The following is a 25284-nucleotide window of genomic DNA, read 5'->3' as shown; positions in this document are numbered from 1 at the left end:
ATCATGGAGCTTTCTATACACTGCTCCACCTAGTATTCTGATTCCCTGTAAATAATAGTCATTAATGCAAAATAAGAAAAAATTTTTTTCAATGTAGATATTTTAGGCCATGTATTTTTTCATTGAGAATATTTCCATGTCTTTGTGACTCATTTTTGTTGATAAACAACTTTTGTTGTTGATATAAATGGGGAAGGGAAAAGAGCACTGGATTGGGAGTCGGGCCATATCGTCCTTTCTCTGCCAAGTGGCCTTGTCATGTAACCTTGGGGAAGTGGTGGAGCCTGTGTGAACCCCTGACAACTTGTTTGTAAAGTGAGAGTGTACATCTTCATGATCTCTTAAATGTCTTCCCACTGTAGTCCTAAATCCTAGAACTGGGTGACAAGAATGAACTATGAGTTAACCAGGAAAACATTTTGTCTGAAAATATGGTAATGATGTTGTCTGTTTTAGTTCAGGGGGGGCCCACAAGAAATATCACAGTAGTTGCCTTTGATACCTTTATTCATCCACTTGTAGCTAATTTATACTTGTAGCCTGTTGTGCCATCAGAGAAAGATATTAAGTAGAGGAACAGAAAAGCAGCATCAGCCGAACCATGCAGTGTTGTTACCCTAACAATTCTCAGCATCGGAGAACAAATGTGCTGCCCCTCTAGCTTTCCCAGAAGAGTGACAGTCTCTGTGCTGGTGGACAGAGGCTATAAATCACCTCCATTTCCTTATCCTGCTGAAAAGAAATGCTACAAAAGAGCCAGTAACAACAACAATAATAATAATGGTATTATTGCATTTCCAAAAGACTTTCTTCCTAGAGTTTAAAGTGCTTCCTAAATTGCATTCATTCATTCATTCGTTTGTTCATTCAACAACTATTCACTGAGCTCCTATTCTGTGTGAAGTAGCTCTCAAGGCACTGGGGAGACAGGATTCACAAATCAAAATCTTTGCTCTGATAGGGCTGACATGCTGATGAATATCAAACAAATGAATGTCAGGGAATAATGAATGCAATGAAGAAAATTAATCAGGGGTCAGCAAATGAGGAGTAGCATTTTGTTGGAGGCAGCCAGGGGGCAGCCACTGAGGATGTAACCATCGATCAAAGGCTTGAATTGTGTCGGAGACGTAGCCCGGCAGAAGGAACGGCCAACATAACAGGCATGTGGACTGCTAAGGGGTCACCACACAGCTTATGTAAATGTCAGTTCTAAATGATATTTTACTTCTTAAGTGGGAAAGGCTATTCAAAGTGTATACATTTCCTCGTTTTTCCTGAATGACAGCCAAAGTCAAGAGAAGTGGGACTGAATCACGAGAAAATAACTAGGCTTCTGAGTACCTCAGAAATAAGAAATATTTTAAATAATTGGTTGACTCATTGATTGATTGATTGACTGTTAGATTGATCATCTTGGCCTGACTCCCTATAAAAAAAGTGGAAAGTTACTTATCTATTGTTTTCTAAATTATACTAGGGATGATACTGTTTAAATAGAACCGGGGGTAAAAGTTGATACCAATTTTAGTTGCAATTTTATTTTATTTTATTTATTTATTTATCTATCTATCTATCTATTTATTTATTTATTTTGCTGTACGCGGGCCTCTCACTGTTGCAACCTCTCCAGTTGTGGAGCACAGGCTCCGGACGCGCAGGCTCAGCGGCCATGTCACATGGGCCCAGCCGCTCCGCGGCATGTGGGATCTTCCCAGACCGGGGCATGAACCCGCGTCCCCTGCATCGGCAGGCGGACTCTCAACAACTGTGCCACCAGGGAAGCCCTAGTTGCAATTTTAAATTGAATAGGTGGTTCAAAGATCAAACTGAGATTACAAAAAAATATTTCTTAGAATCATCGTGATGAGTCTCTCTAACAGTAAAAGGAAGCAACCTTTTAGAAATAAGCTTTACCATTCTTCTTATTTCTTTATTTTTAAATAAGAAGTACTAGGCACTGTTTTACATTTGTAAATATTAATTGTTTCCTTATAGTAAAATGATTATTTCAGATACAGATTTACAAGATATTATGGAATGTGTTATTTAGGATACAAATGTGGATTATACTGTTATCTTAAATTTAATCCTGATTGTAATATATCAGGTTAATGCTTTCCACATAATTAAAATTTTCTGAGTTGGGAGGTGTTAGGATTTACTTCTTTGGACTACGACTATTCTTTAAAATCTCTTTTAAATGCCTTTCTATAGATTTTTAAAGCAAATGACAAAAAAATGTTCTTTACAATACCTTTTGTGTTTGTTCTGAGTGCCTAGATAGGAGGTTATCACACTGATCTGGGTGAGAGATGGTCTCAGGAGGTGGTGGTGAAGGTAAAATAAAGGCATAGATTCAATAAATTTGCAGGAGGAGGGTCTGCAGATTTGGGTGACCGGCTATGGGGGCAGGGAAAGGAGGGGAATGGGCAGGGAACCTGCAGAGAAAGTGATGCCCAAGTAAACCTGATATTGAGGCTAGAGGTGGTTCAGTCCTTTAGGTTTTACCCAAAAAAGGACCATCTGGCTCAAGTCAGGAGCCTGAGTAGAAGCACAAAAGCCTGTCCCAACATGTTCTGACCATGTGAAAATGAAGCACTGTTTGTCTGTTTTTTTAAAAGTGTGCTTTATGAACCAGAAGGAGTATAGTGAAGTAGTTGAAGGCATGGGTTCTGGTCTACCCAATTCTGAATCCCATTTGGGTCTAGAGTAAATCGCTTAACCTCTCTTTGCCTCCGTGCCCTTACCTATAAAGTGGACATGCACAGAGTAGTACCTCTCTGCTCATAGAAACCTTAATTGTTCTCTTGAGTTACTAGAATTTTCTTTTCTTTGTGGATACTACTAAAACTTTGATCAGATTTTCTGTTTTCTTTGGATGCTAGGAACTGCAAAATCAAATTTCCACTCTAGCAATTGTAAAGACCTTATAAAGTACATTTCATTATACTGATCTCAAAGGGCCTTCTTTTTCTTATCAAGTAGACAACTTTCTTCCCCTCTAACACATTTACAGTGATGCTAACAAACAGGTAGATTACTCATTTGGGTCTCAGTTTTCATCTCCAGGTTGAACTTACAGCGTTTCCATTAAAGAGCTGGAAAATAGCCCCAAACGAAAGAATCGATGGGGGGAAAAATGTGCCATAAGTTCTTTGATGAGCAGTAATTCAACTTAATATTTAGCCCATAAACAAATATTTCCTCCTTTTTCTGGGATAAATGAATTTATGAAATGAAACAAAAATACTGAATCATACCTGAAATCTCTTAACGTGGACCAAGATTTGTTTTCTAGGCACTTTTAATGCGTTAATGCCTTAATCTTCACAACAGTTCTGTGAAGTGATTGCTATTATTATTCACATTTGACCAATGTAGAAACTAGACACAGAAAAGATAAGTGACTTGTCCAAGGTCATACAGCTAAAAAGTGTCAGAGCCCAGATTGCAAACCTGGCAGCCTGCCCCCATCATTCACTCTCCTAACCCCTACACATACTTTCTCTCTGGAAGATAACTTATATCAGAGGGAATTTCACTCTAAAAACTGAAGTTTAAAAAATTATATAGAATTATCAGTAATACTAACAAGCATTGAATTTATTACCATATAGAATTCCTTCATATGAGAAAAATTAAATAAGATCTATTTAAGGCTATGTGATGATAAGGTTATATGATGATAAGATGTACCTATCATCAAAGATTTTATAACATTACAATTTAGAGTAACATTTTTCTATAAGGTTACAATTTTATTAGGTTTCTTCCTAGACGTAAAAGTGGGGTTTCTCCCTTAGAACAGTGTGTTAATCTAGTTAAATATTCAAACAGACACAAAATAAATCAACTTGATAGGACAAGATAATGTCTTACTATTAAGAAGACATTACATTTGAGAAACTTTCTCTTTTTTTTAATGCAGTAGAAAATGATTCCTGATGGAGAGGTCAGAACATGTGCCTTGGGGACGATATTCTATGTGGCTTTTGAGTACTTTGTATGACTTTGCAAATTGCTTATTTTTAATTATGCTGGGCCATTATAATATGACTTTACTAATAAGTAAAATAATTCATCTGGCTATCATTATTCCTCACATTACTTTATCTAGCTGATAAAAAATGTACCATAATTACTCATGTAATCTGTCTCTGATATTTTTATTCTAAAAGCAGACTGGATTCTGTAACCATCTAAGTCATCCAAGGGCAGTTTCTAATTAACATGGGGGAATTATTGCCCTGTTGACTATATAACAGTACCAAAGTTAATCTGTGGTAAGGATACATAAAGTCCAGATATTCTACAGCACGGCTCTCAGATGCCTTTTCACTTTGACCCAATTCAGGCAAATCGAAAGTCCTTAAGTCCCATCGATCTACGGTTATAGTTCCCCTTTCTAGTATAAATATAACACAGTAAAAACAAAGACATGGAGAAATTAAAATAAGCAAATTACAGCAAACTTATTTGTGATCCAGCCAGAGTTTATTGAGCTTCTGTCGTGCACCAGGCACTATTCTGGGTACCAAGGACACAAGTAGTAAACAAGACAGACACAGTTCCTCCTTCAGTGGAGCTTTCTAACAGGAGATGGGCAATGAGCAAGTAAACAAGTAAATAAACAAGGTAAATTTAGATAGTGATAAGTACTATGAATAACTTAAAATGGAGTGATAAGATGGAGGATGATTGGACACTGGGGGATGGAGTTCTTTAGATTGAATGCACAGGGAAGGCTTCTTTGAGCAGGTGATGTTTGCACAGAACCCCAAGAGAGAAGATGGACCCAGCCAAGGGGTGGTCTGTGGGGAAAGATATGAATGGAATGAGGAGAGAATAGAGTATGAGGAAATTGACATAATCAGTGTAGTTGTAGGCAGAGAGAAGGGGCATGGAAGCCCTGAGATGGAGTGTCTGGAGCACAGTAAACGAGAAGAGTGGTACAAGGGGAGCTCTAAGTCACGGAGGGAGCTCAACCTTTTATTCCTAGTGGGCTGAGAAGCCTTGAGAGGGTGTTAAGCCAGGAGTGAATGGCATGATCGCTAAAACAATTTAAAAGGTTCCTCTTTTTTTGAAAGGCCTCTTACTGCTGTGTGGAGAATGGATTACAGGAGGATAAAAAAGAGAGTAAGAAAACCACCGAGACATGACCCTGACTTGACTAAGGTGGTAGCAGTAGAGAGGAATAGAAGCTGAACAATATTTTGGAGTCAGAACTCCCAGGCTGATGGGTTGGAAGTGGGCAATGAAGCAAAGGGAGGAACCAAAGGTGACACCTAGTGCTTTGTTTGAGCATCTGGGGTGGTGTCATTTGAAATGAAAAGGGTATCCTAGATATTTGGGGGGTGGAAAACCAATAATTCTAATTTTGACTTAAAGAGTCTGAGTTGTCAAAATCTAGAAACAATAAATGCTGGAGAGGGTGTGGAGAAAAGGGAACACTCTTGCACTGCTGGTGGGAATGTGAATTGGTACAGCCACTATGGAGAACAGTATGGAGGTTCCTTAAAAAACTAAAAATAGAACTACCATATGATCCAGCAATCCCACTACTGGGCATATACCCTGAGAAAACCATAATTCAAAAAGAGACATGTACCAAAATGTTCATTGCAGCTCTATTTACAATAGCCCAGAGATGGAAACAACCTAAGTGTCCATCGACAGATGAATGGATAAAGAAGATGTGGCACATATATACAATGGAATATTACTCAGCCATAAAAAGAAATGAAATTGAGCTATTTGTAATGAGATGGATAGACCTAGAGTCTGTCATACAGAATGAAGTAAGTCAGAAAGAGAAAGACAAATACCGTATGCTAACACATATATATGGAATTTAAGAAAAAAAAATGTCATGAAGAACCTAGGGGTAAAACAGGAATAAAGACACAGACCTACTTGAGAATGGACTTGAGGATATGGGGAGGGGGAAGGGTAAGCTGTGAGAAAGCGAGAGAGAGGCATGGACATATATACACTACCAAACGTAAGGTAGATAGCTAGTGGGAAGCAGCCGCCTAGCACAAGGAGATCAGCTTGGTGCTTTGTGACCGCCTGGAGGGGTGGGGTAGGGAGGGTGGGAGGGAGGGAGACGCAAGAGGGAAGGGATATGGGAACAGATGTATATGTATAACTGATTCACTTTGTTATAAAGCAGAAACTAATACACCATTGTGAAGCAATTATACTGCAATAAAGTTGTAAAAAAAAGAAAAAGAGTCTGAGTTGTCCATTGAGATGGTGAGTAGCAGTTGGATCTATAAGTGTTGATCTCATGGAAAATATAATTCTGGGTATTATCTGTTATAGATATTATTTAAAGCTTCAAAGTAAAAGGAGGCAATGTAGATAAGAGAAGAGAAAGCTACCAAAACAATTTAAGATCAAGAAAGAAAAGGGCAACAAAGGAGACTGAGAGGCGGCAGTCAGTGAAGCAGGAGAAAAATCAAGAAGGTGGTAGAAGATGGAAGAAAGTATCCAAGAAAAAAGGAGGGATGCACTGTGACAAATCCTGCTGAGAAGTCCAGTAACCTGAATATGAGGAAATGATCTGTTGATTTGGCAACACGGACTCCCCAGCCACCTAACCAAGAGCAGTTTCAGGGTGGAAGGGAAAGGGAATCGGAGGATGTGACAAAGTGGAGGCAATCACTGGACAGCCCTTCTGAGAAGTCTTGCTATAAATGGAAACAAAAATAGGATTGGAAGGAACAGAAGTTAGGGGTGTGACATCAAACAAAACTTTTTTAAGATGGGAGATGCTTTGTATGTTTCTGTGATGTTTGTATGACAATAGGAATGATCCAGGAAACTCACTGGGAGAAATTGGTGATACAAGAGAAAGAGGGGAAATCTTAAAGAACAAGAGAAGATGGGATCTAGACCACATGAGAAGGTTCACCATTGGGAAGAACAGAAACACTTCATCCACTATAACAGGAGGAAGGCAGAAAACACTGGTGCAGTGGTTGAAAAGATGAGGGCATTACTGTCTGGGTCTCTGTTTTTCTTAACTATACATGGTGCATTGTTAACCTAATAAGAATGAACTTAGACATATGATTGTATGTTAAAATTCCAAAAATTTAAAAAATAACCCAGTATTTTTATACATAATTTGATAATGCAGAGCAAGTTATTAAAAAGCAAGTTATTAAAATAGCATAAATTCATAGGCACAAATTCAATAGCACAAATTCAGGACATCATCAATGAAAGGTGGTTTTGTTGCAAGATAGTTTCAAGGCATTATGTAGATATCTGCTTTAGCAGAGGAGTAGAGATGGCTTGTAGTTATATTGCAATGCATATATGTCTTCAGCCATAGGACAAACTGTAAACCAATAATAGGCCAGAAATGCTGCTGGAAAAAGTATCCATCATTATGTACTGTGGGGTTGACTAAATAATCAATAATAATATAAATGACAGTTACAGTAAATTAATGTAGGTTTATCTTTATCATTTATCAATTTATTTGTCAATTTAAAATCAAGAATTGACAACCAAGACCAACTGGAAACAACATTCATGAGGTACCTTTAACACAAAATATCCTGTCCTCCCCCAAACTGGGGATATTGCAGTAATCCTGGCGTTTGTAGCTCTACACTGGAGCCAGATATCCTAGACTGTTAGATGGGGGTCCTCAGTAAGTTCTAGAAGTTCATCAGCTTTATCTACGAGTATCAAACTTTAGGAACCCTTAATCACTTTATAGACTACTTGTATCCTTGATGTGGGTAAAAATGAAAATATATGGAATTTCCTCATTTGTCGGTAAGAACCAAAGAAAGAGTTTGAATTTTTAGACCTGGTTAAGTTCATCATGGTTCTCAGGCCATACTTTTATAACCATGGTTCTAAATTATCTTCCCTCCTTCAGCAATTGTTTAAATCCTTGCAAAATTACTACTTTAGAGTGAAGGATTACAATTACATTGGAAGTGATCTGAAGGAGAGAAAATGGATCTGCAAGTGAGAGGATATTTTGCATTTTTCACTTAGGTTTGTCTTTCCTTTCTGGTTTTAAATATCAGCTTTGGCAATTAAAGATCTTTGATTTAAGAGGGGAAAGAAAGAAGTACCTGTTGTAGGTGGCACCTGCTCATTTTTGTCTCGTCACTGCATCCGAGGTGCTTTGAGGTATGTGATAGCTCTGCACCACCGGATCTGGGAGCAGGGAGTTGGGGGTGGCGTTAGGCACCTGGGCACGTGGACGTAAATTAACTCTTTCCTCCCTTTATCACAGACAGAGTCAAGCAACCGTTGTCAACCTGGGCAAGGGGAAATCTTATTCTGTTGACAGAAGTCTATGTGACAGTGGGGCTGCAATTCAGAAGGGCTTATGTGAAGAAGAAATTCACCCAGTCTATGTGGAACAGCTGTATTAGGAGTGGGCATGGAGAATCATTTATTCACTGGCTTGGCACCATTTGGGATGGTAGTTTGATGGGAAGTGGTCCCAGAGGGAGGCAGCTATCCAAAGCCGACTGGTTCTCTTGGGTGGAGCTTCTTCCGGGAGGGGAAGTTCCCTTGGCATGGGCAGTACCTCTCCTCTGGCTGTCCATTCGTACAGCACACCTCAGTCCTGGTCTTCTAGTTATCCACTCCTTTGTTGGGAGTCCCTGTGGCTTTTGAGCTATCTTTTCACATGGGAACCCTGGGCTAGTTCTGTTTCCAGGGTACACATTTGGTCTCTAGAAACTGTGCACCTTTATCTCACTGGGGTAGAAGTACTGCTTTCTCCTGAAGGGACTGAAAAATTGTTGAAGGATTATAAGCAGGGAGGTAACAATTCAGTTCACTTGTAGGAAGAGCACTGGCAAGAGTGGGGCTGGGTGAGGACATGTAAGGCTGAAGACAGGGAGACCAGCTAATCATTATTAAAAAGTTTTGGCAAGAGCTACTGAGAGTCCATTGACAATAGTGAGGAGGAGATGAGTTCAGAAGATATTAATAGTTTAGGTACAAAAGAGTTTAATGGGGCTTCTCTGGTGGCACAGTGGTTGCGAGTCTGCCTGCCGATGCAGGGGACATGGGTTTGGGCCCCAGTCTGGGAGGATACCACATGCCGCAGAGTGGCTGGGCCTGTGAGCCATGGCCGCTGAGCCTGCGTGTCCGGAGCCTGTGCTCCGCAACGGGAGAGGCCACAGCAGTGAGAGGCCCGCATACAGCAAAAAAAAAAAAAAAAAAGAGTTTAATGACTAAGGAAAAGTGAGTCACCGACCAGGTGCCTTTTTTGTTTTATGGGTGCATAGTAAACTTATTCTCGCAACACTGAGATGGTAACATAAGAAAATAGACAGGAAAGGGGTCATATTGGTCATCAGGGTCATATTTAGACACATTTTTATTTTCATGTTTATCAGCTTTCCTTCTCTTTTTTCAATTTGTAAATAATTTCCACTGAATTGCTTCTGTAAGGAACATTTTTTGGTTATCATTTGTTCTATCCTTTCCTTTTTTGGGATTCACCTTATACATTTGCTTTTAAGTACTTATAGTGTATAAAACACGAAGAAAGCACATAAATACCATTTACATTCTTTAGGCTAGTTTGAACTGTCTTTTGAAAAAACAGATTGTCTGCCAGACCTCATATTTCTTTGTGTTGAAGTTTGTCTCACATAATCCTGGCTGTTTCCATTTCCGGTGCCACAGTTTGATATTTATTTTAAGCAGCTGCTTAAGAAAGGTGGAACTTAGCAATGATCAAAATGGCATAAAGTAGGTTTCTGTTTGAGCTCAGGGTTGCTGTGTAACTTTCCTTTCAGTAGCCTTCTCTCATGCTTTTTCATCTACATTTTAACTGTGCGAGTAAATCTAGGAAAACTGCTGTTTGGCCTTTTTAGCACACTGCCAGCTTTGGCAATTGCACACTAACTGGTGTTGTACTAAACACCACTGAAATAAAATAAATGAGTTTGATTAAAGCTTGGAACTCCTGAGTACTACAAATGTAAAAACCATCAACAGATGCCATTTGCTGAAACCAAGGCTCCTCTAGCAGATGGATGAAAGTTAAAAATAAATTGCGCTATTTCTTTTTATTTTGGTTCATTTGTTTTTAATATAGTATAAAAAACCCTGCTATTGAGTTACAATAAACTCCTGGCTTATGTTTCATGGCTGGTTTCGGAATCTATGAAGATCTTTGATATTACAGTCAAATTGTGCTTTCTTGTATGTATTCATTGAACATGTAAAAACAAATTCTTATCAGAGTTTTAAAACTTTCTTTGGTAGTCATATCTCCAGTATTGAGAATAATAGTGAAAAACAATGACCGGATATCCACAATGGGACATAATGTCTCTCTTTTAAATCTTTAATGTTGGGCTGTAGTAGAATAATATCAATCATATCTCTAATAGCTCTCATTCATTTAGTACTTGAATTTACTTTACAGTATTTTAGTTTCTCATATACTGCCTCCTCATTTAAATAACACACACATGGAAGAATGCTATTTTTATTCTTCATACAACTGAATGACTTACATGCCATTAAATGAAATCATTATTGATATTAACTTGTAAGATCCATATTAATCATTCTATAATATTTAGATATTTCTTGGCATAGAACTGAATGCTTATATTGTAATTTAATTTAGAAGTCCATGTATTTCTAAAGAGACCTGAAATTTACCTTTTTTCAACTCTTAAAATTATTTATCAAACAATGTTTATCAGAACAGATTACAAGAAATTTTATCATAGTTAGAAGAATGGGGAAATGATCAGATAACTATCTAAGTGGTTAGAAAATTATCTAGCGTATTTATCAGGAAAGATAATATGTAATTACACTGTATTAACTTTGAAATTTATTGTTATTGCTATTTACAGGTTCAGGTTCATGTCGCTTTAGTTATTCAGACCCTTGCATCATTGTGTCATATGCCAAGAATAATACTGTGGACTGGATTCAGCTTGAGAAAATTAGGTTTGTTATCATTTAAAGTATCTTCATAAATTTTGATGTAGGTGGATTTCTGCTTCCCTGTTTACCTTCATTCTACCACTGGCTTTATTCCTCATGGTTAAAAGTACTCTGGTTGTTAATTATGCTGAATTACATTGATGCACATATTATTACCTGCTCTGTTTGAACAAGGTATTGTTAAAAGTGTCATTTTCCATTCAATACTTACCACTGTCAGTAGTAGCTATAACAAACTATTTATTTTGGGTAAAAGTACATTTAAGATAGTAACGTTTCTGATGGAATTCTCCACAAAATAACATCACCACCCATCTCTTTAGGTGGCCTGGCTGTGGCCTGGTTTATAGGCCTAGGAATATATCAGATTACCACCTAAATTCCTTCCAGTCTGTGATGATAATGAGTTAATAGCCTTTTGGATCTAATCTCTAGTTCTGTCATTTTCCTTCTAACTTCCCTAAGGCCAATTCTAAAATTCTATTATCATAATTGTGATGCAACTTGTAATCATTTATTACATTTTCTTTATTTAAAAAAAATCCCTTCGAAAAAAGAAAATTAGGTTGATGCTTAAAGAGGGAGAAGCTCATTCAGGTTGAAAATATTTGATTAAATTTAGCAAAACTCAAACTATGTTAACTATTTCTGTGTAGTTTAAATCATAAAATAAAATTCAAAATGGGTGCTTAATTTCAGATATGGTGAGGTATTTAAAGGAAAAAATACCTTGAAATTTTATTAAGTGGTTATTCTGATCAGTTTAGTTCTTAAATTAGCATGACTCACGTAGAACATTTTCCATCAGTTCTGTGACAGTTTTCTTTTTTCTCACGCTATTTTCCTTACCATTTTTCCATATTGAAAGAATTGTGATTTATTTGGGGGAGAAGAATAAATATTAGGTTCTTAGTCTTTAATATTAAACCAATCGGTCCAAAGTTTCTAGTAGTATTTCAAATAAAAATAAAAGTCTCACACGTTCAAGCTCTAGTCTAACCAAAAACTGAGAAAAATGATTCTAACTCATGGATTTTAATAGATTGTCTCCCTCTGTGGCAGGATAAGATATTATTTATAGACACCTGGTACAAGCCAAGCTCTGACATTCTGTGCCAGTTGCCAATTTTATAACAGAGCATTTTGCTCTTCCTTCTAATTTCTAGTAGTTATTATGAAAATGCATTCATATTAAATACTGATTTATATAAATGGCTTTAAGCAAAGCAGCATAAGTATTGGAAGTTTTACTCATGCCTCCATTTTTTCTCTAATAGTTATACACCATAGTTTAGATAAATTGTAGTGCCGTTTCTTGCTGAATGCTCAGCTACATGGTTTTGATATGACAGATAGTGAGTGTACACATTTAATTACAAGATATAAAGATCACACTCAGCTGATTCCATTTATTTTTCACTAAATGAGACTTTCAATTTTAGTCCAGGCACCAAACTATCATACTCATTTAATGCAAATTTACCATTTATGATCAGAGTGGACATATTTTCAATCACTTCCTAAAACTAAAATGTAGTATCTTCATTAGTTTAAATTCCTTTTGAAGTTAAAAACATAGTCATCATTAAATATTTTAAAGGAAAGGGGAATTGATTACCCGCAAAGGTAAGGTACACCATTCATAACCTACACAGACAGTTCTACGGATTTCTATGTGCTTCATTGGTGAGTGAAAAATATGGCTTTTCTCTAGTCCTTTCAAAGCTGATTTATAGTAAGCCCTGGGTACTACTGGTTTGTATTTTAGTACTACTTTTAATCTTGGCTAAAGCCATCATTTTTACTGTAGCAGATTTCTACTTTGGTAGAATAAAATGTTTAATAAAAATATTATATAGAAAAGGACCTAGATGTAACAGATGTAATATAAAAATCATGTTAAATTATATCATGTTTTTAAAGACTGGTCTGCATGGAATTCTAAAGAATTCTAAATGAGGGCATTTAATTCTCATGGCAAATCTGACATTTTCAAAACAAAAATGTATCTGGTTACTGGAAATAAAATAACTATTACATAAAGACTGATTATGAAACATATAGCATACAATGATCTCTAATAGATGCAAAATTTCAAAGTAAGAATTAAAATTAAGATAATTTTATAGTTTTTCTTTTTTTCTTCTCAGTATCAAAAAATATATGGTTTTATTTTTATTTATTTTTTAAAGAGCTTTTATTTATTTTATTTATTTATTTTGGCCTCGCGGCATGCGGGATCTTAGTTCACCGACCAGGGACTGAACGTGTGCCCCCTGCAATGGAGGCACAGAGTCTTAACCACTGGACCACCAGGGAAGTCCCAAGTATATGGTTTTAGATTGAGTGTCTACCATTCACAAAAAACTGTGCTGGATACACTTTGATTTTTTACAGGAGCCATGGCAATTGTGTACCATTTTCTCTTCAATTATCCCTTTACTGGCTTGCCTGAATATGCTTACTGCCTGCCTTGTGTTAAACATAAAGCTCATTAAGACATTTAATATTTAAACTTTCATCACTCAATACGAACATCTTAATAATCAGCATGTATTAAAAGATTTAAGGGGTATGGGATTGTAAGTATTTAATCTGTAATGTGTACAATATTTTTAAGATAAGAAAACCACAGTCTTAATAAAGAAACAAAGAGGATCTATAAGAAAAGCAAAGTGGACACTGTTGAACTTTATTGTGACACCAATTCTCGTGTCTCCAGAGCCCCTTCCAATGTCAGCACAATCATCCATATCCTCTACCTTCCTGAAGACGCCAAAGGGGAGAACGTCCAGTTTCAGTGGAAGCAGGAAAATCTCCGAGTAGGTGAAGTATATGAAGCCTGCTGGGCTTTAGATAACGTCCTGGTCATCAACTCAGCTCACAGACAAGTTGTTTTAGAAGATAATCTGGATCCAATAGACACGGGCAACTGGCTTTTCTTCCCAGGAGCTACAGTAAAGGTTTGATCTCTCTTTTGTTCCTTCTCCTCTCCTCTAAAACCTAAAGCTCAGTAAACCAAATTGTACAAAGATGACAGTTTTACTAAAGCCACTCTTAAAAGAATAGGTAATATTACTTTACCCTCCCTTGTAAGCATGGAAAATCATTCATTTATTCATCCCTTTAACAAGTATTTATGAGAATCCATGGTGCCATGTACTGGGCTGAACCTAGAGAATATAAACACAAAAAGGCAGATATGTCTCTTCCCTTCATTGGCTGTCAGTTTAGTGGGAGAGTTAGACATGTCAACATGCATGTGCAAAATGGCATCATTGTTGATTTGCTGGGAAAGTTTAGAGTGCTGTGGAAATACAACATACAGTACCAAATCCAGACTTGAGGGATTAGGAAGACTATCCAAGAGAATAGGGATACAAGCAGAGAATGAAAGGTAATTTCAAATTGGCCAGGAGGGAGAAATAGTGTTTCTAGAATCATAAATCACATACATAAAGGCTGGAAGGTGATAGCACAAAGCAGAGGCCTTGGACAATGTTCCAAATACTTGTCTAATAGATTTTGAGTTGAGACTTGTGATGAAGTCTGAAGATAATGGCCAGTGATGAAACCTTAAGGCTCTTGAAAGCTGCTGTAGGGTTTGAACTTTATCCTGAAGTTGATAGGGAGTCACTGAAGTACTCTGAATAAGAGTCAGATAATTAGATCTGAGTTTTGAAATATCCCTTCGAGGATGGAGGAGAGAATGGAAGGGAGAGAGTGCATACAGGAAAACCAAATAGAAGGCTGCAAACAGTAGTCCGATGGGCGATCACATTGACCAGAAGTAGGGGAGAGATGATGGGAAAATATGGATGGATTCAGGGATTTTTAAGAGGAAATGGAGAAGATTGGGGACTGACTGAGATGATGATGGAGTGGGAGATGTCAAGGGCAAGGTTTGGGCATCATTGTTTCAACAACGATGCCATTTGTTGAAACAGGAAACAGGAAGATGAACAGGATTACAGGAGCTGAATTCACCTTGGACATGTTGATTTTGATAATCCTGGGGGCAGGCAAGAAGAAGCATCTGGTGGGAGGTTAGATGTATGGATCAGGAACTCAGAGGAAGATCCAAAATTGGCAATTATCAACCTTTTGAATGAGAATTGAAATCATGAGCTTGTCTGTCCAGAGAGTGTGTAGAGTAAGAAATTGTGTCTAGGCAATATTTAAAAATACCATTAGACCCTCAACTGGGCTCTCTCAAGTTTCCAGTATATACAAATAAAGTACAGATGCAGATTGGAGAATTTTTTAAAATGTGACTCACTGGTACAAAAAAAATCCTGTGCTGCATGGGGGTGAGGTCACAGGAGGAGTCCCAAGCAAAATATAAAGATCTAAGATGCTCATCTCCTTCTAATAATTTATTTGAATGCTAGAAACATGGTTCAAAATGGTTCCAGATTATTTAGAAAACCTTCACCTTTTCAGGAAACTCCCCTGACACAATAACTTGTTGCTTAACAAATCAAACTCTAGATGTTTTGTTTTATGTTGATGAAATTACACCAGTTGACTAGCATTAGGAACAGGCATCATCTTTGCTCAGCATGAGAAAACACCCAGGAAACCTTATGGAAATTTGTTTTGACAAAGACTCTAAAACTTTGGTTCCTTTAAAGAGAGTCCATGGATGCCTTTCATATGGGTATGGAAAAGAACCTTTGTAAGGATATCCCATGTCATATCCCACTACTACTTGATTAAGAGAAGGATTTCTGTTGTCACTGTTCAGCATTGGCAAGAAGAAACCCAGGAAACACATGGAGACCTCAGGGCCTGGGATTCACATCCTTTTCCCATGATAATCATTGGTGATTATTTGGTCTCAGTTCCCTTTACTATATAAATGTACTTTTTGTGCCTTGTTTTGTATATATTATACTAATTATATGTTTTGTACTCATTATACTAATCTAATTAGCTTTTTGGTGCCTTAATGCACTGTACTTTGGTACCACCCATGATAAAAATGCATGAAGTGTGGTTTTGCTTCATAGTAATGGTTACTTAAATTACAACTTTGTGTGGAGTATACTTTTGCTTTGTGGTCTCTCATCTTACTCATAAGCTTACTAATCACACGTTTGAGACTTGCCTAGTTACTTAGGCCTACTAAGAAAAAAGTCATTGTAGTACCAGGGTCTTTGGCTATCAGGTAGAAACTTTTCTCTGATGTTTCTTTTTTTTTTTAATTAATTCATTTATTTGGCTTCATCAGGTCGTAGTTGCGGCATGAAGGATCTTTCGTTGTGGCAGGAGGGCTCTTCGTTGCAATGCGCAGGTTTCTCTCTAGTTGTGGCGTGTGGGCTCAGTAGTTGTGGCTTACGGACTCTCTAGTTGTGGCACACAGGCTCCAGAGCGTGCAGGCTCAGTAGTTGTGGCGTGCAGGCTTAGTTGGCCCACGGCATGTGGGATCTTAGTTCCCCGACCAGGGATCGAACCCACATCCCCTGCATTGGAAGGTGGATTCTTAACCACTGGGCCACCAGGGAAGTCCCTCTGATATTTCTTTTTAAAATTTCAAATAAGTGCAATGATAAAATCTAAGAGTTTGTCATTTTAACTCATTTGCATGACCAACCTTTTGCTTTTTGGCTCAAACATCTAAGCATGAAAAAATTGCTTTTGCCAAGTGATCTGGAGTTCTAGAAATAAAAATTGTTCATTTAAATTGTATGCAATTTCTCCACCAAATATTGTTCCTTTACTGGGTGGCCTTTGAGATGAAAACTGAATACAACCAATTAGAAGGCATATCTCGATGTTCCCATTGGTCATAGGACATGTTTTGAACATTGCTTTATTTTGGACTTTTTAGTTTTGAGGGTGTTTGTTTGTTCAACCTATACATTATCTTTTCTATATTCATTAAAACTCTCCAAGATGTTTACATCTTAACTAAATCGAAGATCAAGTCTAACAGCAATCAAGAAAGTGTGCATCATTACAAAGTAGAGTTTATTCAAGGAAAAGTGTCCAAGCACAGATAGGATACCCTTTGGTTAAATAATAATAGCTGGGCTTCCCTGGTGGCACAGTGGTTGAGAGTCCGCCTGCCGATGCAGGGAACACGGGTTTGTGCCCCGGTCCGGGAAGATCCCACATGCCGCGGAGCGGCTGGGCCCGTGAGCCATGGCTGCTGAGCCTGCGCATCCGGAGCCTGTGCTCCGCGACGGGAGAGGCCACAGCAGTGAGAGGCCTGCGTACCGCAAAAAATAATAATAATAATAATAGCTACTTTTTTTTTTTAATTGCTCTGAACGTGAACGATTTCCTCATTTATTTATTTGGCTGCGTTGGGTCTTCATTGCTGCACGCGGGCTTTCTCTAGTTGCGGTGAGCAGGGGCTACTCTTCATTGTGATGCGCAGGCTTCTCATTGCAGTGGCTTCTCTTGTTGTGAAGCACGGGCTCTAGGTGTGTGGGTTTCAGTAGTTGTGGCTCGCGGGCTCTAGAGAGCAGGCTCAGTAGTTGTGGCACAGGGGCTCAGTTGCTCCCCGGCATGTGGGATCTTCCCAGACCAGGGATCAAACCTGTGTCCCCTGCATTGGCAGGCAGATTCTGTGCCACCTGGGAAGTCCGAACAGCTACTTTTTATCGTTCACTTATTATTCTAGGGACTTGCTATTCCAGATGTGTGTGTGAGATTATATATAATCTCATATAGTTGATCTTTATAAACCTATAAAAATGTGCTCTATTAGCCCCATTTTACAGATGTGGAAAGTGGACATGGGGGTGTTGAGTAACTTGTCCAGAATGCCCCTTTTCCAGTGGCAGAGCCAGGGTTCAAATACAGGAATCCGACTTCAGAACTCTTGCTCTCAGCTCCACGTATCTTTGCTCTTACAAGTAGTAAATATAAACTGACATGCTCCCTATTGGTCCTGTGTTTCTTCCCATCATCTATTTGTTAATTTATCTGCCTATTTTCTTCACCATCACTCCGGCTATAGGCTGAAAGCTTCTTGTTTTTCTTGATCTTGCTCCAGCTTTATTCCATTTGTACTACATATTCCTTTCTCTGGTGACAGATTTTGATACATCAGAATTTAGTAAGTTCAGGCCAAGCACTGGTTGCTTCCTTTTCTTCCACACTACAACAGCTGATATTATTTTCACAATCATAGTTACTGGTCCACCACTGCTGACCTAAAGTGAACTTAAGGAGAAAGGAGTATTAAAATATTTTCCGTATGGAGGTAGGAGGCATTTGCAGTAACCTATAGGGAAGGTGAAATAGAGTGAGAACAGGGGGACACTAAAGAAAGAGAAATCAACAGTCTTATGGTAGCAGACTTCCTGTGACGAGGATGTTGGAGCCAAGGATCATACAAAGGGATGCCACTGACAAAAAGTGACACGGTCATTCCTTAAAAGAAATGACGTCATGCACCCTCCATACTCAAGACCGTTGATGGCTTCCTGTGTAGGCCTAGAGGAGACAAGCCAAACTCCCTAACATGTAATTCAAGGCGATTTCCAATCTCGGCCCAGCCTAACTTTTCATCCTCATCTCCTGCTTCCCTGTGCACCAGCCTCACAAACACAACACAGAATTTCACACTCCCACCCCTTCAGACATGCTTTTCCACCTTTCTTTTTTCTATGCCTAGTCATCCCCCAGCGTCCTTCAGGGCCCAGTTCAGATGTCATTGTCTGGGTGAAGTTTTGCATAGTTAACATCTGGCTCCTCTCTGTGCTGCTATAACCATGAGGTTGAATAAGCAGGACTTGAGGTTGGAGACTGGCTACAAAAAAACATTCTTTCTTCCTCACTAGTGACCATTCACTTTCACTCAGACAGCTTTTTAAATCTCTATCCTTTTTGCACAAACCTAAGGCAGGTCCCAAGACTACTGTTAGACCAAAAAAGCAATCAAGCACTTTAGTCCCCAGCCTCCGTTCCATAACAAATACCACACAGTTCACCGTAATAATGCAAACTCCAAGCTTCGCCCATAGCTTCTCCTCTCCTCCAGCTTAGGTCTGCTGAGTAGGGACAGAGATAGAGGTCAGCTCCTTCTCCCTCCTCGCTAACCGCCATGAGTTTTAGCCTCTGAACCATCCAGGGCTGGGTCAGGAGGCAGGAGAAGAATCAAGAGGCAGACGCTGTAAGCTGGAATTATTGATCCCTTGGTCTGGCAAGTGATCGAAGCTGGCTCTCTCTTGGTTCTACCAAAAAGCTCTTTGGAAATGCCCCTACTTTTCACCAGAACTGGGGATTTCTCACCTGTAGCTCCCCAATGCATCTCTCAGGTCATGTCTACTTCCACTCCTAGCCACTAGGCCTCTGACTCATGACCTCAGCCTCTTTCTGCTAAGGGCTCCTTGCCCCTCCAGGAAGACCTTGGGGGCATGATCTTAGACAAACCAGACTGCCTCTTGTGTGCATGGGCCTGATTCTAGTCTATGGTAAACATTCACCTTGAATCCATCATTGGGAGAAGAGAAGTTAGTTACTTTGAAGTGCAGCCCTCTTGTTACCCAGCTACCTGCCAGGCAGCCCCAGGCACTAGTCTAAGCCTTTAGAGCATCCCTTCCAAGGGATGTTCTTAAAGTCCTGAGCACCAGGCTTGAGGCAAGGGGAAGGTACCCTCCTCCCCTGACAAGGGCATGGGTGTGACCCACAGTTCACCAACAACCCTCTCTAAAGGAATCATGTCTCTGCTTTCCGGCTGCCTACATACTTCAGCTTCAGGCTTGTGTGCCCTCAATTTGAGTAAGTGGCTAAGCCGTTTTACCGCCTCTTTTGCTAAGTCCTTATAATTGGTCCATCACCTCTCTTTGGAATGTGGAGCAGTTGCTACCTATTTTCTTGGCACCTTAACCAAATCCAGCACTAACCTAGTTCCATTTCAACATTCTGTTATGCTGTAAATATACATCTATGAGAGTGTTTACAACATTGCTTTGTAGTTTTGTTTCTGTCTCCCTGGTCAGCGTGTTAGCTTCGTAAGCTCAGGAACTGTTTCTACCATTTTTGAATCTCCAGTGTTGGTACATGATACATTGTGCTAATTGAATGAATGAAAAGCTGAAAAAAATATCAAGATCTAGTTTGTGGGGAAAGAAAATAAATTTTATATTCAGCGATGACATGCAGGCAGCTAAAAATATTGTGAATGGGCTGGATATAGCACAACTGTTAAGAAAATGGGCTTAACTGGGTTCAAATCTTGGTTTCACAGTTTATTAGCCATGTGGTTTTGGGCAAGTTATTTAACCTCTTGGTTCCTTGGTGTCCTCACCTGTAACAGGGATAGTAGTAGTATCCATCTCGTGTTGTGATAATTAAATAAGAAGATACATGTAAAACCCTTAGAGCAGTGCCTGACATATATAAAGGGCTAATAAGTATGTGTCCTCTTCATTGACAACTTTGAGAACAAATAAACTCTACAGGGAAGTGAATATGGAGAAAAATATGTAAAAGGCAAAGGATTGAGCTGGTAGCTACAATGGGGGGAGATATGATAGCAAAAATACAAAACTCACAAATTATGTCATCCTTATATCATTTAAGTAATATCAAAATCAAATGCAGTAAATTGATTAGGTTGGACACAAGTGTTGCCAGGAGGTGTAACTTTGGCAATCAAAATAAGAAATAGTTTCCACTGGAATTAAGTTGAAATGACATTCATGTAGTTATAATATTAATAGTAGTTTTCTTTATTAACAACAAGTGATTTTTTAAGTGCTACCATTCATAAAATAAGGTAATAGAGAGTAGTGAGTATGTAAACTGTCCAGTTGATGTTGAAAATAATGTTTGAGGGTGGCGGGTCAAATAGGAAATATAAAAATGAGTCACTGACATTCATAGTACATATTCCTCCTTATCTTCTTCAGATGGTTTTTTCAATTTCTTTGGTACTATTTAATTCATTTCATCTGAGCCTGTCCTTGTGTATCTCAAGTAGGCCAGAACGACAGAAGACCAAATGGAGTAATTAACTTAAGGAGTTATGTGATCTGGAGAACTGCAATTATAGGTCACCAGTTTAAATCTGCCCTGGGCTGGTAGAAGGCCATTACCATCTGTTGGCTCTTTAGTAATTAATATGAAGTAGATGGCTAACAGTATCGACTTTTAATGTAGAACCCGACCTTATGTTTGTTGCACTTTTTTATTTGTATTGGTAAGCTGAAGAGGACTGTAAGAGGTTACAGAATTAATATGTTCTTCCTAGACAGCCGTCTGTGTTTCTCCTCCATTCTCTTTACAAGGTCATGGCCTTGCCTGACTCAGCTTCCAGTGTTTTTCCAGAGAACCTGCCCATGTGGAAGAAGAGGGGCACCACATTCTTATCGTGCTTCTAATTACCATCATAATTTTTTTATTTCCCATGAATCCCTACGCAGGCCTCTGTTCACAACCAAATAGGTGGGGGTCTGAATGCCAATAAATCTAGTACGGCAAGTCAGAAAGCTAGCCAGAGCACCAGGCTCATTAGCAATCTCCACAGCAAGTCCATTGTGGACTCAGCAAGGCAAGGAGCCTGAACCCACTTGATAGTGAAACACCTGCCTTAATTATTAGTTACGATGGTATTTCCTTCTTTTACAGAATATTGCATCCTTTTTTAAAATGACTTTTGTGTACAATTTCTAAACTAATCAAGAATTATTTGTGTCAGCTGTGTCTATTCTAAAGATACGGAATATACTCTGTTAGTCCATCATTTGCAGTTGCTAGAATTGGCTGTTGCTGCCACAGCTGCCATCCCCTGACAACACTGCTCTCTATCAGATGGCTGTGGGTGTTTTGCCACATTTAATAGTGGGAGGCACGTTCTTCCTGCCTGAAATGGGGGAATGATTAATCTCAGGGTAACTTCTGGTGCTCCAACTGTTTGCAAATGGTCTTGGTTTTGTCATCAAGGTTTAAGGGAAATGAATGTTTTAGCCCCTTCCATTTAAGACATATTGAATCAAGAATCAATGTTTCACCTTGGGTAGGATTCTCATATCCACCTCCACTGAGTAGCGTGGATACTGGATAATAAATAATAATAATAACAACCATAATTATAAGTAGTAGTAGCAGCAGCAGAAGTAGTAATGGTGACATTTCATGAATCACCTGTAGGTGCCAGCACTATGAGGAAGGCCTTATCCTCCAAGTTTTATATCTGTAGTAGGGGAACATTGCATGTCTGTGAAGACCCTGAGTACTTAGTGCTTAATTGTCCTTAGTCATTCTTGAAACATCTGGACAAATCCATCAAAGTCATCTCTTCCCAACTCCTCAAAGACACATCCTGCAATCTGAAAACGTCCTTAATTTCAAGTTCAAAGAAAAACACTACATGTAAGATTTTAAAGGGTCAGCCTGGAGCTGCTACAGCTACCTGCTTTCTGTAACTCACCCTTAGAGAGAAGAGCTGCAAAGGTCAGGAAAGTACTCAGAGGAGAACCCAGGAGCAAATGATTTGGACAGAGCTATGAGCAGATTTTTTCTTTTTTGTTGTTTTCTGTTTTCTTCATCTTTCAATAGTACCCAATGAAGCAGAATTTCCAGATGGATCAATATGCCATGGAGGTAAATATTGGTTAAGCAGCTGCTTCATTTTGTTTGTTTGTTCACTCCCATCTTTGGTGGCAGCCACAATTTGTATTTTGAAAGCAGGAATCATCCACAACTCCTTGATATCTGTATGTGTGAGAGAGAGAGAGAGAAAGAGAGAGAGCACACTTTGTTCACTCACTGTTAATAAATGTTTATATCTGCTCAGCTAGCCTGGTTACCCTCAGCTTGCAAAGGTATAAATCACTGGCTTCTGTCAACTCTGGAATTGACCCACAGATTAAGTGCAGATCACTAGGAGATATGTGCCATTCCTCGTATTTTTTATTTTTAAGGAATCTTCCCACTCTGATTGCTGTGCCTGCACCTGCTAATCTTTTTCTGTTTATTACCCTAGTTCATTGTATGGATAGCAAAGAATTCCAGATTACTCCTTTTACACTTTTATGTCAACTTGTGTTGAGAAGTAGATCAGTACTAAATGTCACAGATTCTGTTGTGAAGGTTTGTCCTTTAGAATAGGCTGTGCTCAAATGTATTTAAAAGAAATTTTCTTAAAAAGTAAATTATTAAATTTTGCAGATGTGTGCCAAGGGTTGGGAGTAACTAAGTATACAGAATTTAGAAGTATTTCTACTTCCAGTTAGACTGCTTCCTCTCTCCTCCATTTACTGTTGATAAATATCCAATGATAGTATCAATTTTCCTAGTTGAACAAACACCAAAAGGCCCTAATGAAGACAACAGCCATCAGGTGAATCAACAACCCATTAAGGAGAAGAATTAAGTCAGAGCAAGAGAGTCTATTAATTTTCTTATAGCTCTTGTACATTATGCATTTGCCAAATTCCTTGTCCCAGTGGACACTAGGCAGATCTCCAGTCCTGAATAAAAATTGGAGCTTTCATTCTGGAATTCTGCTGTCACCTGTCTAATATTATTGTCACAAACTGTTGAATAATTAATGGAGAATAAAGGTTATAATATCCAAATTATGAAAAAAATGTATATTTATTTGTCTGAAAATGTAGTCTTAACACAAGTCGAGGCTAGTGAAGAAAGTCAAAGACAAATGGTGAAAGGGATGATCACATTCAAAGCAGAATTTATTTTTAAATGTGCTTTTTGGGAATATAATCCCATGGCAGAGCAGTATCTGCCTACTATAATGCCTAACTTGTCTTCCATGAATTGGGCACCCCAGAAAAAGGTTTCAAAAATCCATTCAGTGATTTTCCTTTTTAGAATGTAAGGACAAACAGGAGGAAATCAGATATGCTTTCCAGAAATGTGCTTTGCAAATCGCTGTACTGGAAACTATCTGGTCTGTAACTTGAGGGATTTGAGTACCGGCTTTCTAATGAGGATAAACCTGAGCTCAGTAAGACTTGTGGCGAGACCATGTTCCCACGTCTTTTTCCATTAAGAATCGGAATGTTACCTATGATTTTCTGGCCAGATTCCAGCTTGGTTAATTGCATGCTGTCTCTGTAAATTCCCTTTGCTTGGGATGTTCTTCACTTTGGATTGCATTGCTCTTATTGTCATGTTTCCCCCAAGAGGTGGTTACATGATATTGTAGAATGAGCCAGAATATATTTTAAGCTAATAAGAGTACTTTGGGGATGAAGGGTTAAACGTAAGTAGTGTGCTTTTCACAATTTCCCCCCAATGCGGCCTATTTGTACAGTAATTAACGTGGAATAGCGTTAGTGAAACATGGAATTGAGCCAAATCACCATGACAAGAGTGGCAGTAACACAGAAACAAATAATTTCAATAAATTCTGCTAAAAATAACCATTCAAACAAATCCCCAGAGCCTCCTTGACTATGCACCCTTTTCTTGTTTGTTTATGGTCTGAAGCTGACACATTTAATCACTAATTAAGTTAATACATTATTCAATGTGAAATTTATTTTATTCTGTCTGAACATCCAAAACATAGTAACATTACCCATCATCTTTGTACTCAGCACAGCACATAGCCCAATTATTTGCATAGTGGCACTCATTAAGGTAAGGTTTTTTTAAATAAATGAATGAAGATTGGGGACGAAAGAACGAAGGGAATTAGCATTTACTGATTTCCTAAGATTCATCAGTCTTTAGAATAAGCATGTTACTTAACACTATCTCATCTAATCCTCACAATTGCCCCATTTCACAGATGAAAATATAGAGGCTCAGAGAGGTTAAGTGGCTTCTCCAAGATCAAACAGCTTTGATTTTCAAAGCCAACTACGTTGTATTATAAAGCCCCAGCCCTTTTGTTCCTCAGTATCTTGCAGCCTCCCACATTGTGCCTGGCATTTTGGGCCTTAATTTGAGGAGCCCAGTCTGAAAACTTCAGATGCTGTGAAAGTTAAGTTGATCCCTACAGACAAGATTAACAACTGCCCTATGGAATTTTACATTGTTATTCTTTCTCTCATTACTCCAATTCACATCTGTCACTATTGCCACTTTAGAGTTGTCATAACTATTGCCAAATAATTACACACTTGTTACAAAATATACCATGAATTGAATCTTTATGAATCGTAGTACAAGGTGGTTCAAATGCTTAATGAACCCATAAAATAATGAGAAAGAAACACTTTTTAAGCTCCCTAAAATTTGCTCACTGTGGTTGAATCTATTGTGTTGACTAGAGAAAATGCACTTCAGCCCTCCTGCACCTGGACTGTGTTTATAGCCAAGTTTTCAGTTTTTTAACTGGCATTAAATTACCTAGAAATTGAATGTGTGGAAAATGACAGAAATTCATTT

At 38.5% G+C, this 25284-nt stretch overlaps 1 protein-coding gene across 1 annotated transcript in view; it reads left to right on the top strand.

The window, feature by feature from the left end:
• The window catches only part of RELN (reelin), a 525441-nt gene that overhangs the window by 288418 nt on the left and 211739 nt on the right, over positions 1-25284 (top strand). The window contains exons 9-10 of the mRNA XM_082631643.1: positions 10872-10968; positions 13688-13928. Coding sequence (XP_082487769.1) covers positions 10872-10968; positions 13688-13928 — 338 coding nt within the window. The remainder of the gene's footprint in view (positions 1-10871; positions 10969-13687; positions 13929-25284) is intronic.

The sequence above is a fragment of the Mesoplodon mirus genome, assembly GCF_964341445.2.
Source record: "Mesoplodon mirus genome assembly, chromosome: 9".
NCBI classification, from domain to species: domain Eukaryota; kingdom Metazoa; phylum Chordata; class Mammalia; order Artiodactyla; family Ziphiidae; genus Mesoplodon; species Mesoplodon mirus.
The sequence above is the reverse complement of the archived record's forward strand: the minus strand, read 5'-3'. Positions and strand labels throughout refer to the sequence as shown.